Below are 13,539 nucleotides of genomic sequence, written 5' to 3'. Positions count from 1 at the left end.
GAGCTGAGAAGCACACAATCCCAGAAGTTTTACACTTCTTCTGCTTCTTCCGCCCAGTTATTTGCTGTTTCAAGCGAGAAAAGAGAAAAGATTATGTGTAAATCGTGTTGCACCGGGATCTTTTGGAACAAGAGCTCCGGGAAAGTGTAAGTAAAAGCTTGTTTTTTCTCTTGTGTTGGCATTTAATCCTAAACACATCCCCAGTGAATTTACTTTTATTGCGCGTGGCAGTGATAATATATATTATATATATATATATATATATATATATTACAAATAAATCAATTTTAGACGGTCAGGACTATATATATATATATATATATATATATATATATATATATATATATATATATATATATATATATCGCACTCATTGGTTGATCTTGAAAATTATGGAGCAATAATTTTGTAATTCATTATGCATTAATAGATTATATAATACGAATAAGAATATAAAGACTGGTATTAAAGCACCATATTCTCTGCTTTTTCTAACATTTGTCTTATTATGTTATATTTTTGTGGTCGTTGTAATACTCTTGGTTGTACTATAGAACTAAAATCATTCTACAAGCAGTCATCTGAAAAAGAATAATAAATATTATAATAATGAAACTCATTTTAAATTGTGTAAAAAAAAAAAAGGTTTTTTCTTACTCACAAAAAAATCACAATCAGTTACTTCCATGTCTTCCATGAGTACAGTGCTTAAACTGAAATTAATCATGCAGTCTGAAAAAGACTCAGTGTTCTTGCCATTGGCTGCTGCTCTAATAAACCTATCCCAAACTAGACTTTTAAATCTGCATTGTGGCAGCAGTTGTGCGATTACTTACCTATAGTACGTTACACCGAGTGATACGGCTTTTTATTTTATTTGAGCAACCTATGTCTGAATGCTGGATAGCAGTTTTTATGGTGCGCAATAATTTGATTTGCCCATAACGAATCCCCAAAGAGGATTTATGTAAATAACATATATGGTAAAAGATCGAACAGTTCAGTCCTGATAACTGCGTGCTTTATATAAAGATGTACAGGTTGATCTATAGTATGCTATTGTGTACTAATGTTGCAAACGCTATCATAAAACAGTAGCTTTTTTGCCTTGATTTCCGTATATACTGAGAAAAAGCTCGGCGAAAAAAAAAGTAGGCGGTAATTATCAGTGGAAAAATGGCGATCGACTATTAGTCGCCAAAGAAGCGCGTGCTATTGGAGGGACCTATGGGATTGATGAGGCTCGAGAGCCAATGAGACAGCGCCAAACGAGTGACCGCTCTCCAGTTAAAGGGGGCGTAAGAAGAGGTAGTGCCAGTCCACTGAGAAAGACAGACCCTCCGAGATAAACACAGAAGAGCGAGAGAGAGAGAAATAAACATCCCGATCCGAGATGCTTCAAGAACGCACCGCGCGTTTAAACAAGACACAGTAAGCTAATCAGTTGTTTTTTTCCGACTCGTTTTAAACGGGAAGGCGCTAAGGAATTTATTTCCCTTTGACTGGGATTTTAAGTTAGAAGTTATAGAAAAGAAGAAAAAAATATAGACGATCTGAGTAAGAGCGCGTCTGATTTTTTTTTCCGTGTGTGAGGATTAGTATATAAGTTTTACCTCATGTCGTGTTTTCAGATCTGGAAGTTATTACTTCCATAGCTAACAGGCTTCTCTGTTTATTTGGCGTTTATCAGGGCCGTCACAGGCAAACTGGTTTAAACAAAATTTGTATTAAGTAAGAAATATGTTACTGGACGCTGGGCACCAGTTCCCTGGCTTGGGAGTGGGAACATTTGCGAGGCATCACGCGGCGAGCGACATGCAGGACAGGGACTTGAGTTTAGCGCAGAACAGCTTCGTTGATTCTGCGCACATGGGCGCTTTTAAACTGAACCACGATCTCTCCCCCGGACAGAGCTCTGCGTTCACCTCACAAGCCCCCGCTTATCCCGCCGCGGCACTGGGCGCGCACGCGGCTCATGTCACCTCGTATGCGAGCTCGCCGTTCAACTCGACGCGGGACTTTCTTTTCCGCAGCCGAGGTTTCGGAGAATCGCCCCCGGCGAGCGGCCAGCATGCCATCTTCGGCCCCACTGCGGGGTCCCTGCACCATTCCCACGCAGACAGCCAAGGCCACATCCTGTTCCCTGGAATCCACGACCAGCACGCCTCTCATGGATCCCCAAACGTGCTCAACGGGCAAATGCGCCTTGGACTACCGGGCGAGGTATTCGGACGATCAGACCAGTACCACCAGGTCTCAAGCCCTCGAACCGACCCTTATTCAGCAGCCCAGCTCCACAACCAGTACGGCTCCATGAATATGAATATGGGGATGAACATGGCAGCGCATCACCACCATCCCGGTGCCTTCTTTCGCTACATGCGGCAACAGTGCATCAAGCAAGAGCTTATCTGCAAATGGATCGATCCGGAGCAGTTGAACAACCCTAAGAAAAGTTGCAATAAAACTTTTAGCACAATGCACGAGCTTGTCACCCATGTCTCAGTTGAGCACGTCGGAGGACCGGAGCAAAGCAACCACGTCTGCTTTTGGGAAGATTGTCCGCGGGAAAGCAAACCATTCAAAGCTAAATACAAATTAGTGAATCACATTCGCGTACACACAGGAGAGAAACCTTTCCCCTGTCCGTTCCCTGGTTGTGGCAAAGTATTCGCACGATCAGAGAATTTGAAGATTCACAAGAGAACACACACAGGTAATTATATGAAGTTTGTTCATGCTTGACTTGTGTTCAACGAATTAGTTGGTTGATGCGACACAATATTTACTCGTTACTTTAAATGTTCTGTTAAATTATTTTTACTGTTTAAATACTCATTAAACTCATTTTATTGATAATTGATATTGCTTTAGGCTGAAATAATATATTTAAAATGTGAGCGTTTCAAATGGAACGTAAGTTCATCTTTAAAAAATTGAAGAATCTGAATCGATTATGGGTTGACGCAGTTTAAATAGACGCGATGAATTTTTATCACTGTAATAAATTATGTAACAGATTGCTGAGGATTTTGTGATTTGCAAACTTTGAGCGGGTCGCTGGCGAGGCTAAACCTCCTTTCCCGTTAAGGCGTAGCGTGCATAGCGGCGCCGTAAATCTCTACTCGCGTTTTAACGTCTTCGTGGCCAATGCTCTCGCGCTACGTCAGGAGTTTAAAATTAATTTTGCTGAAGCAAACTATTCTTTTTTTGACCTGATGAATAATTGCCATAATCGATCACGAATTGTACAGTCATCATTCCCTCTCACCTTTTAAAAGAATTTTTGAGGCCTGTTGTTTTCCTTAATGGCCTATGCATGTTTCTATGAACAGGACAGGCCATATATGCAGATTTAAATTAATTATAGTCATACCAATCCAATATTCACTGCAACACCAGATCATGGCTAAATCGAGCTGTCGATTTATTTATTTATTTTTTTAACGGCTAAGCTTAACAGTTGTCAGCTTAACCACATTCGGTAAAATAACTTTGTAGCTACTTTACGAAGTGAAAATAACTAGCGCTTGGTTGTTGCTCATTTTTTAAAACATTTCATTTTAAACTGGCATCTTTAACCATTTACCATTAAGTTGTGAGAAGACAGTTTACTTTTTAGAAGAGTCAGTTGCAATGCAGTTAATTGCGCTTTTTAAGAGCTCTTGTGTCTGCATGCATTTTAACACACTAATTGGTACATTGTAGACCTGCATATTGCAGAAAAAGGAATCACTTTACCTTAGGGCAAAATTTATTTGTTTTGTCCTTATGTACACTGCTAATAAGGGAAGTATTAAATGCAAAGGTTTTCTTCGTTGTTTATTTCCTACAGGGGAGAAACCATTCCAGTGTGAGTTTGAAGGCTGCGACAGGCGCTTTGCAAACAGCAGTGACCGGAAGAAGCACATGCACGTGCACACGTCAGACAAACCATATTTGTGCAAAATGTGCGACAAATCCTACACTCATCCCAGTTCTCTTCGAAAGCACATGAAGGTAATTCTTGAAAAAATAAATCACCAAACGAATTATGTTGAAGTTTCTGCCACATTCTACTGTTATTAATCACACTGAAATAATGGAGAATTCACTGGTTAATTAATTGGTCGATTTTTGTCCTTTTTACAGGTTCACGAATCTTCCCCGTCAGGGTCCGACTCGTCACCGGCAGCCAGTTCTGGATATGAGTCGTCCACACCCCCCGGGCTGGTGTCACCCTCCACCGAGACCCAGAGCAACACTAACCTGTCGCCCTCGTCCGGCGTACACAGCTCAAACGCACACAGCGGCCTGTCGTCCAACTTCAGTGAGTGGTATGTTTAGGACTGGATTAGTCCACAAAGATGTATTTCACATACATACCCACAAACACACACTGATCCAGTAAGACCTGGGGTCTAACTGAGACTTGTACAACTACTAGGCCTAAGCCTGTATCTTGCGCTATTCTCCCGGGAGTGATCCTCATCAACCGAAGAAACGTGCACAAAGAAGCACTCATTCTCTTGTAAATACTTTGCACCCTTTTCCCAATTGCTGTAATAGATTTTGTCAGGTTTTTATTTTTCATTCTTTGGTGTATAGATGTCGCTTCAATGGTAGCTATTTCTCTAACCAGACTTTTAGTGCACATATTACGATAAAAGTTGTACATGGTCATAAATATTGTGCTCTCATAATGGCAAGCTGATTGTACCTAAAACATCTATTAACTGGTATGAGTGCCAAAGTCAACACTTAACGAAGACGAACACAATATTTGCTTGTGAATGTATATTTTTCGTTTGCTGGGCTTAACTTGTGATGTTCTGTGCTTTGCAAGTTCAAATTGTGAAATATATTTGGAAGATGTGAGGAAAATACACGTCGTGCAGTTCAATTTTCTGCTACCACACCCTTCCTTTTGTAAATATCGACTGCCATATTTATCCATTTGTAATTAAATTATGGTATTTACTTGCAACAGATGAAACAATATTTATAAAGAATGTTTCTTTACTATAAATATGTACAATTACGAGCTGAACAGGGGCAGGTGTTTTGTTATGTGTTTTTGTTCAAAAGTTCAAGAGGTGTTTTCTCCATTATTGTGATAAAAAAAATACTGCATACAAATATAATAAAATGTGGTTCAAGTGTTAAACTGTTCATAATCTCTCGTGCTTTTTCGTTTTCACTGTTGTGCATCTGCACATTTTGTTAATCTGGTACAAAGTGGTTTTATTATAGAATACATCTATGGGTGTTTTTTCGTTTTCTTTTATTAATGAGGTTTCATTGATTCCCCCCCCCCCCCCACACACACACACACACCTTCTTGCCCCGTCCAAAATTGGTTGGGTTATTAAAATAAACTTCATACATCCGATCTTACAGACAGCGTTGTTAATAAAGCGTATTTATGCTAATGAATTTTTAAAAATTATTATTATGATTGGAATTGTATCTACGTGATTTCATTTATTTTTGGGGAAGACCAGTGTCCAGATTCTCTCTCTTTGCTAGGGTTTAATTTTTATGTTAAATTGCATAACCATGAACATGGTTGGAGGGCAATAAGGCGCTTGTCTATTTAGCACTTTGTTGTGATAGAAATACATGCAATAGATTGTGAGTTTGTATTAAACCCATTCATACTGAATTTGTGCCTTACTTTATATACGCAACACGATAGCATTCTAAATGTATAACATTTTAAAGTAGTTGTTTAGTGGCATTTTAAAGATAACTCCCACCAATACAGAAGTAGCTGATAACTGTCAGGTCGGTCGGCAAACAAACACAACTCTAACAAAAAAATAAATAAATGTAAACTCACCAATTAAACCTCCTTCTGTCAGGAAAAAAAACGCTGACTAGACTCGAGGGAGACGAAACGAAACATTTGCGTGTTTTCTTTTCTTTTTTTTTACCTAGCAGTGAAGACCCCTGCTATGAAAAATGGTAGGTTACTTCTAACCCCACGTCAGAACAACGTACTACACTAACTCTAGTAACTGCTATGGAGCGCTATCATTTTGACACGGTCTGGATATTGCCGCAATATATTTATATATTTATGTTCGTCAACCCTGTGGTGTTTCCCGAGATGGCAGCTGTGAAAATTATGACAACTGTCATCCAGTGCCTTTGTAAAAACCTATGACCAAAGTGTTAGCAAGTATCTGGTATCTATATTTAGATAGGATCAAATAATGGGTCTAGGCAGATCCATATAAAGAAATTACAATTTTGATAGCCTATATCTGCTGTGTCAGGCTAAGCAGGAAACTCTAGAGCTTCAGGGCAGTCACCTGTGCTTGACTTTACGGTTGTTACTTACAGTCTCCATGACTGGACTGTGTGTTGATCTGTTGGAGCTGATCACCTGGTCTAAGCGTGACCTGTAGGGAGCGTGAAAGGTCAATGTCACGCAGAGGCGCTCTCTCCGCCACTGGTTCCTCCGGGCCGCACGTTGCTCTATTATTGATTCGTACAAAACAACGCAAAACTCTTTACGAGCCAAAACACAAATTCATTTAATAGATATAACAATTTAGCAGCGATAAACGAATCAACTTGGTCTTGATTAAATGTGATGCAACGTATGGACCCATCAAATCTCCAAACTATATATACAAATCATGATCTCACGCGTTTTCTAGTGTGCATTTATTATTGCGACATTTTTTTCTCCCTTAGTGCGGTTTGCGAATACTTGTAGAGTTTGTAATGTCATATTAAATGTATTTATTCATACTCACTGTCTCTAAGAGTAGACTTCACCTACCACACGCTGCGCTCACTAGTAAATGCGCGCACTCGGCAGCGCTACATCTCTGAGCGCGCACACACGCACCCCCAAATACTAATTGCTATAGATTTTATTTGTGTCGTTAAATTATTTGTACCAATAACTTAATTTTTTTAGAACGACAAAAGTATCCTGCATGTATCCAGTATTAGATAAATAGTTTTTAATTATTTTGTGTGTTTCCGAACCCGTGGGTTAACTCGTACTGTAAAAGATATAGGCCATCTGCGATCAGTCCCCACTCTTAATAATTAAAGTAATGGTTGGCTTAATTTTCCACCGATTGGATCCACACCTGCAAGAACACGGACGCGTGTGGCTATGGGCACACATACATCCCCCCACTTGTCTAAAGACGTGCATACAGAAAACGCTAAATCAGGGAACCTTTTTGTAAATAGACTAATTCATTAAAATGTTTAAATACGTGTCTTTATGTGTATAGCTACATTTCTGTTTGTGTAGAATGATCACTTTCTATTGGAGTGGGTGCATCACATAATTATTTAAAATGTTCATGTGCGTTAATTGTCACAGCTTTTATTTATTCTGTAACGGTATAAAGTAGTAAATCGTTACTTATCTCAATAAATCAGCAGTAGTCATTTAAAACGAAAACGTTTTCTAATCAAATCTTAATACCCATAAATGTCTATAAAGCGCAACTTGAGCATTGTAATAGAGTACCGACCAGAACGTATCGGCCACGCCCAACGTGACGTCCAAATGTTTTAATGTAGAAGTCATAATTCTGAATAGCAAGAAGCGCTTACTATAAAAAAAAAGTCAGTGCTAAGGCAGCAACATTATACAGCCTACAATGCATGACGCTCTCTCTCTCTCTCTCTCTCTCTCTCTCTCACACACACACACACACACACAGACGCACGCACGCACACACACAGTGATTTTTTACAAAATGACAAATAAAACAAACAACCAGGCAAATAAATAAGAACAAGAATGATTCCGAAATGATGTGAATGCTCGATTGTGACTGTGAACAACGACAAACAAATTTGCACCTAACTGTAATAAAACACACACACACACACGCGCGCGCGCGTCTGATGGTAATTGTTTAGAAGTTCGAATGAATAAATAAATAAACAAATAAAGTGTGAGCAAGAAATAGATGTCGCAATCGATGGCCCAAAATGACTTAGCCCACGCACAGATAGATATACAATAAGTATGTTTTATAAGCAACATTTTGGACACTGTCATATGTTTTTGATTGTCTTTAGATGTTTATATGTAAATTAAATTCTGTAAAGCAGGTGCTTGGTCCTTTATAGAAGCCATCACTTCTATAAAAAAAAAATCATTCAGTTTACTGTTTTTGCTTTTCACCTCCTGTTCGCCGAACCATTAGAACCGTATCTGTAGAAGCAAACAAGCAAACAGAACACACCAAACCGAGGCACGCTCTCACTATGTTATGAGGTCTAACAGCACACTTTTCTTTATCTCGGTAAACGTGATTAAGTTACGAAATCCTTTCGCGGAATACATAAATGTTTATTTTGGACTGATCGCCTTTACTAAGCGTTTATCTCCATGAGGTAAATACATACTGAAATATATCCGTGCTCTGCCTATGGGATATCGCAATATTATCAATGCAGCTTTCAAAAAAGTAACCTCGCAGGCAACACGCTTTGACATCTAACGTTCTCTTCACACTGATGTCAGAAAAATAAACCAACGCAACATTGTTTGCTTGATGTTCATATCAAAGAAATATCTGCGTGAAGACTAGCGAAGAGGAATTAAGCTATTATTTTGGAAAAACTATTGTGATTTTAATTATAAACTTTTATTAATATTAATATTAAGTTAAGTATATAGTGTTTGTATTATTGTATTATATTCACACCAACATATAAGGTAAATCCTTATTTGACTGAATGAATATTGGTGGAGAGGAAAACACGGGAAAAACATATATAGCAATATTTGCAGTCAGTCTATCTATCTATCTATCTATCTATCTATCTATCTATCTATCTATCTATCTATCTATCTATTTTAGGTATGGTTTATCCTAGCCAATCCATCTGTGTAAATTACCTGCTTGTTATTAATTTTTTTTTTATTAATACCTGAAGTTCTCTTATATTTATTATATAAGATCTCTTATACTATAGTTCTCTTATACTATCTATCTATCTATCTATCTATCTATCTATCTATCTATCTATCTATCTATCTATCTATCTATTTTAGGTATGGTTTATCCTAGCCAATCCATCTGTGTGAATTACCTGCTTGTTATTAATTTTTTTTTTATTAATACCTGAAGTTCTCTTATATTTTCTATTCTATTCTATTCTAATTATAATTCTACTTAATTTATTATCTGAACTGATTTTTATAAAACTTTCTTTTATTTTCTTTCTTTATTTATTTATAAGATTTACCTTTGTGATTTTGAATCAGCAATAACTTTACTCAGCCATTATTTTTATTTGATAAACTTTGACTTTAAGTGACTTTTCCCCCTTTCCTCATTTCTCAGGTCCACCCCACTCTTGAGTTACTAATTATATTCAGACATGTAACAGGGTATTATCACTTTTTTTTCCGCCTTTTGCGGTTATCTAGTGTGTTTATCTAGTTTACATCATATACACATATTAATTTCTTCCTTGGACACTGTGGCATAGGATTTTACACTAAAAAGGGGATCTGTAGGAGACAGTCATAACTATCCTAAATCACCAAGATGCTTTGAATGTAAGAAGAACCTAAACAGGTAGGCTCTTTAGTATACTAGTGACACTTAAGCTCCTCCCCCTCCCCCCACTTCTTTTATTCTGAATTAGGCTTTCCTCAAGCCATCTCTCACTCTGTTGTGGTTCTGTGAAAGATTATATACAGTTGGGTTTCCTGTGGCACTCAAGATGACTTTCATCATGTCGGGAATAGGTGACTGCTGCCTTTTCTCCAAAGCTTAGTTTGCTTTTTTGTGAGCAACTGGAAATGGCCGCACATCAGTTCCAGGGAAACAAAGAAAAATGCCTGAAACTCCTGAAGGAAGCGTGTACTGGCAACACCCATAAACATGGCATACGCATGGCATGGAATTAACTTCCAATGTGAAGCACTCTTTCTTTTACAGGCTAAATTTACATGAGTGTTCTAAAGGCAGGATTTGTGGCTGTCAATCAGGACAAGTACAATATAAACCATGCTATTTGTATATTTTTTGTCATAAAACACTTGTTGTTTGTTCACTGTTTTTTTTATGATTACCTTGAAAAAGCCTTACATAAAAATAATTTCATTGTGTATAATATAGCCTATCTACAGTGTTTTAAATGCTAAACAGCATCCAAAAATGAGTGGATCACAATAATTTATAGTAGTAAAGTTATCTGTTCCTTTTATTACATAAAAATGATCACACCAAATAATCAATGTTAATTTAGCTAAACAGCTCATTAAGCATAAAATATAATTTACTAAATATTTCCTATATAAACATTCTATACGGAGCATTTAATAATTTCCTTTATGGTGGAAAATCTCAACTTGTGGATCAGCAGTGTGAGAGAACATTATGATACTTTGTCCCACTTTTTAAAAAGTAGGCCACAAAAGATTAAGGAAATTTTCAATTTCCCTACACCTATAAACCCAGAGTCACACCACTACTACACCTCATCTCTTTGATCCTTAAACACTGCAGCTTTCTGCCTCAGGGAAGCATGGGGCCTAAGGATGCTCTTACAGTTCTGTTTACAGGGTCCTAATGACAGAAAGGAATGAGCCCTTTTCTGCTCTTCGCCATTTTTTTTGTTAATGAATCTGCCATTAAATTTGCCCTGGGTTATATCACCAGCACTTTCTTTCTTCAAGAGATCATTTCCATTCCTAATTTGCTCATTATTGCTTTTAAGAGGGTCAGTTGGCTATTCTCATAAATCTGGTTTTCCATAACAAATGGGACTCAAATGGGTTTCTCCAATACCATTACAGGTTTATGATAAGCATGTAGAGAAAATGTAGAATTCATTTTTTTTTATGTCTTAAGGGCTTTTGGTACCATTGCCTCCACATGTAGCCGCTGTTTAACACCAAATGTTGTAGACAACTTTTTGATAACCAAAGTTATATAAACTCAACTTTTAATATGCATATCATATTCTTTGCACATGTGACTGATCTTTGTTTAAGATATAGTTAAACGTACAAAAATACCAGCAATTCAGCAAGATGTAAATGAGTTCAGAGAAAAGAATGTGGATGGCATTCTTCATGATAAGAAGGAGGGTTTCCACCTCCTCCCTGGCCTCTCATGTTCAGGCCTCTTCCCAGCTGTGTGCTGTTTACTTTTTTTCCTTCACCATCTTTAACAAAATCTCAAAAGCAAATGGAAGAATCCCAGTGGATTGAAAACTGCTTTACACTAAGGATTTGGTTCGATATCCCTGTGAATATCTAATGTCTTACAACTTTTTGACTTTACCCACATCAAGAGTTCATAAGTGGCAATCCACAGGTTATTTAAACAACCAAAAATAGTTGAAGATGAACATCAAAACAGTAGCAGTCTGTGTAAAATAGATTCCTGTTCAAAAAGTTGTAGAACTGGTCCTAATTTTTTTTATTTTTGCTCTCTGGTCTTCTCAAGAGGAGGCCCATTGCCTGCAGAGCTCTCAGAATACAACAAAAACATCTTTGTCTCATGCAAATATTAGTTCAATATGATACTCATTCCTTCAAAATAATGCTGAAGGCACTAGGAAGAAAAGGTCGTATGACATGCTATAAAATTGTTCATTTTTAAACTATACCTTAATGTATGTATTACTTTGTGGGGTGCATTTTAGATCACCTATCAATTTTGCCAGTGCAAAGCGATCGGTTTGAAGAGGAGGTCATTGCTGCTAGGGTAAGTGGGCTGGAAGGAGCTAATTTGATTGACTTTGAATGCCTAATGTCCATGCTGGATGCCTGGATTCCCTTGACAGTCTATGCACTCACGGTCAGTGAGCTCATCAGTGGCTAGTCAAGTAGCACCTGACACATGTCAATTTGGAGAACAACCAGCAACTTTGAGTGAATGATCAGGGTGATTGTGATTAGAATGAGTGGGACAGATTGTATTTGATGACAGTTCTGCAATGTGTGAGGATTCCCTCATGACCTCAGCTCAAATGAGATGCTGCTATTGGGACATATTATTTGTGAGACAAAGTGAAAATGATGATAATTACTAAATCTTTTACAGAGTCAACAACTGAGTTTGGTGAAAATTGCTTAACACATCAAATCCACAAGGATTCTAATTCTTACAATTTGCTTCTGTAATCTGAAGCTAATACTTACTTATATACAGGGTTTAACATTTCGGGTAGTTTATGATGGTAAATTCAGCATAGCAATTTTTTTGTGTGTCATAACAGTGAAGGAAAATGTTAGATGAGAACTACGGTGATTTTCTAAAAATAAAAAATAAAAACAAAATCTACATAAAGTACTTTAAAGATTGCCAGCTATAAGTAAACATGCATGTAATGCTGGCCTGGCAAGACTGAAGTTGTGACAATTTAGTAGTCTTTTGACTTGATTACACCATTAGTGAAGAAATCAATATTAACTATTTTACAATATAAATATTATAAAATATAATTTAATTTATTGATATTAATAAAGCCAGTCTAGTTAAAAGAGTCTTTGTTTATCTTTGGCATGTTATGTAATCCTTCAATCTTTTTATTTTCACTATAACCAAACCTTAGCAGAAAAAATTTCAATATCTTGATTGAAAAAAAAACAACAAACTGACAAGACTGTGAAAAAGGATGCAAACTCCTACCGAGTATCAGAAGCGCATCATTCAAGGTATTGCTGCCACTTGTTTAGAGCATGCACATGAATAAACTGCAGCCCTGAAGAGCCCAGCACGTGCATGGGCAAATGTGTGTGCTGTCTCGTGACTGTCACATCTCTGAGACATGACCCTTAGGAGCAGTGTTGATAAGCAAACAGTATCTGGGTCCAGGGGAAATGAGTGTGCTTATTTCCCACCTTGCTGGCCTTGTGCAAGAAGTGTGGGTCACTGTAGTCTCTGGTGAGTGTTCGGCCAGACTTGGACACCCATACAAGGCCTCTTGTCATCCTCAGTTGGGAAATGAATAGGAAACCCAGATGGGGATAAAGCACAGGGGAAAGAAAATTGCCTAAAAGGTATACCAGTCCTTACATATGCCTTAATCAAGGAAGCAAGATGGAGGAAATAATTTTAAAAGTAAAACAGAATTCAGACATTTGTAGAAATGTTTTTTTATTGTCCACAAATAGAAGTGACATTTCAACAACTGCATGGAAATCAACAATTGTTCTAGTGTTGTAGTGATTTTGAGTTTGAGTTCAAGTTCACCCAGAGTAAGTGTGCATGTTAGACATCCTATGTTTAATTGAAGGGCCATGGTACATTGGTGTGTAGCTGAGAGGAATTATTAAGTGTTAAGCAAGGCCCTTCTGGGAATTGGGCCCTAATCAAGAAGCCAGGGAGCGAGCTTGGAGGCTGATGAGAATTATGATGATTATGACATGTCAGCACATGTCTGTAGGACAAGTGGACAGACGATGAGTTAATCAAGGGCTGGATTAAATGGCGCCATGCTGCTTGGAATCCAACCCCAGACTCCATGTTAGTCTTCACTAGCAGCGTCCCCTTATTAAGGTCAGGCTGTGCCATAATTCTGTGTGTATATGTGTGTTTTAGATGT

General features: G+C 37.7%; 1 protein-coding gene across 1 annotated transcript; it reads left to right on the top strand.

Annotated features, from left to right (window-relative positions):
• The first annotated feature begins 1,176 nt into the window (after window positions 1-1,176).
• Window positions 1,177-5,156, top strand: zic2a (zic family member 2 (odd-paired homolog, Drosophila), a). Its single transcript, XM_053497237.1, has 3 exons — window positions 1,177-2,716; window positions 3,836-3,999; window positions 4,132-5,156. The coding sequence occupies exons 1-3, from the start codon at window positions 1,741-1,743 to the stop codon at window positions 4,324-4,326; spliced, it is 1,335 nt and encodes a 444-aa protein (XP_053353212.1). The 5' UTR covers window positions 1,177-1,740; the 3' UTR covers window positions 4,327-5,156.
• The last annotated feature ends 8,383 nt before the right edge of the window (window positions 5,157-13,539 follow it).

Source organism: Clarias gariepinus, chromosome 5 (genome assembly GCF_024256425.1).
Source record: "Clarias gariepinus isolate MV-2021 ecotype Netherlands chromosome 5, CGAR_prim_01v2, whole genome shotgun sequence".
NCBI classification, from domain to species: domain Eukaryota; kingdom Metazoa; phylum Chordata; class Actinopteri; order Siluriformes; family Clariidae; genus Clarias; species Clarias gariepinus.
This window is presented reverse-complemented; position numbering and strand designations above follow the sequence as displayed.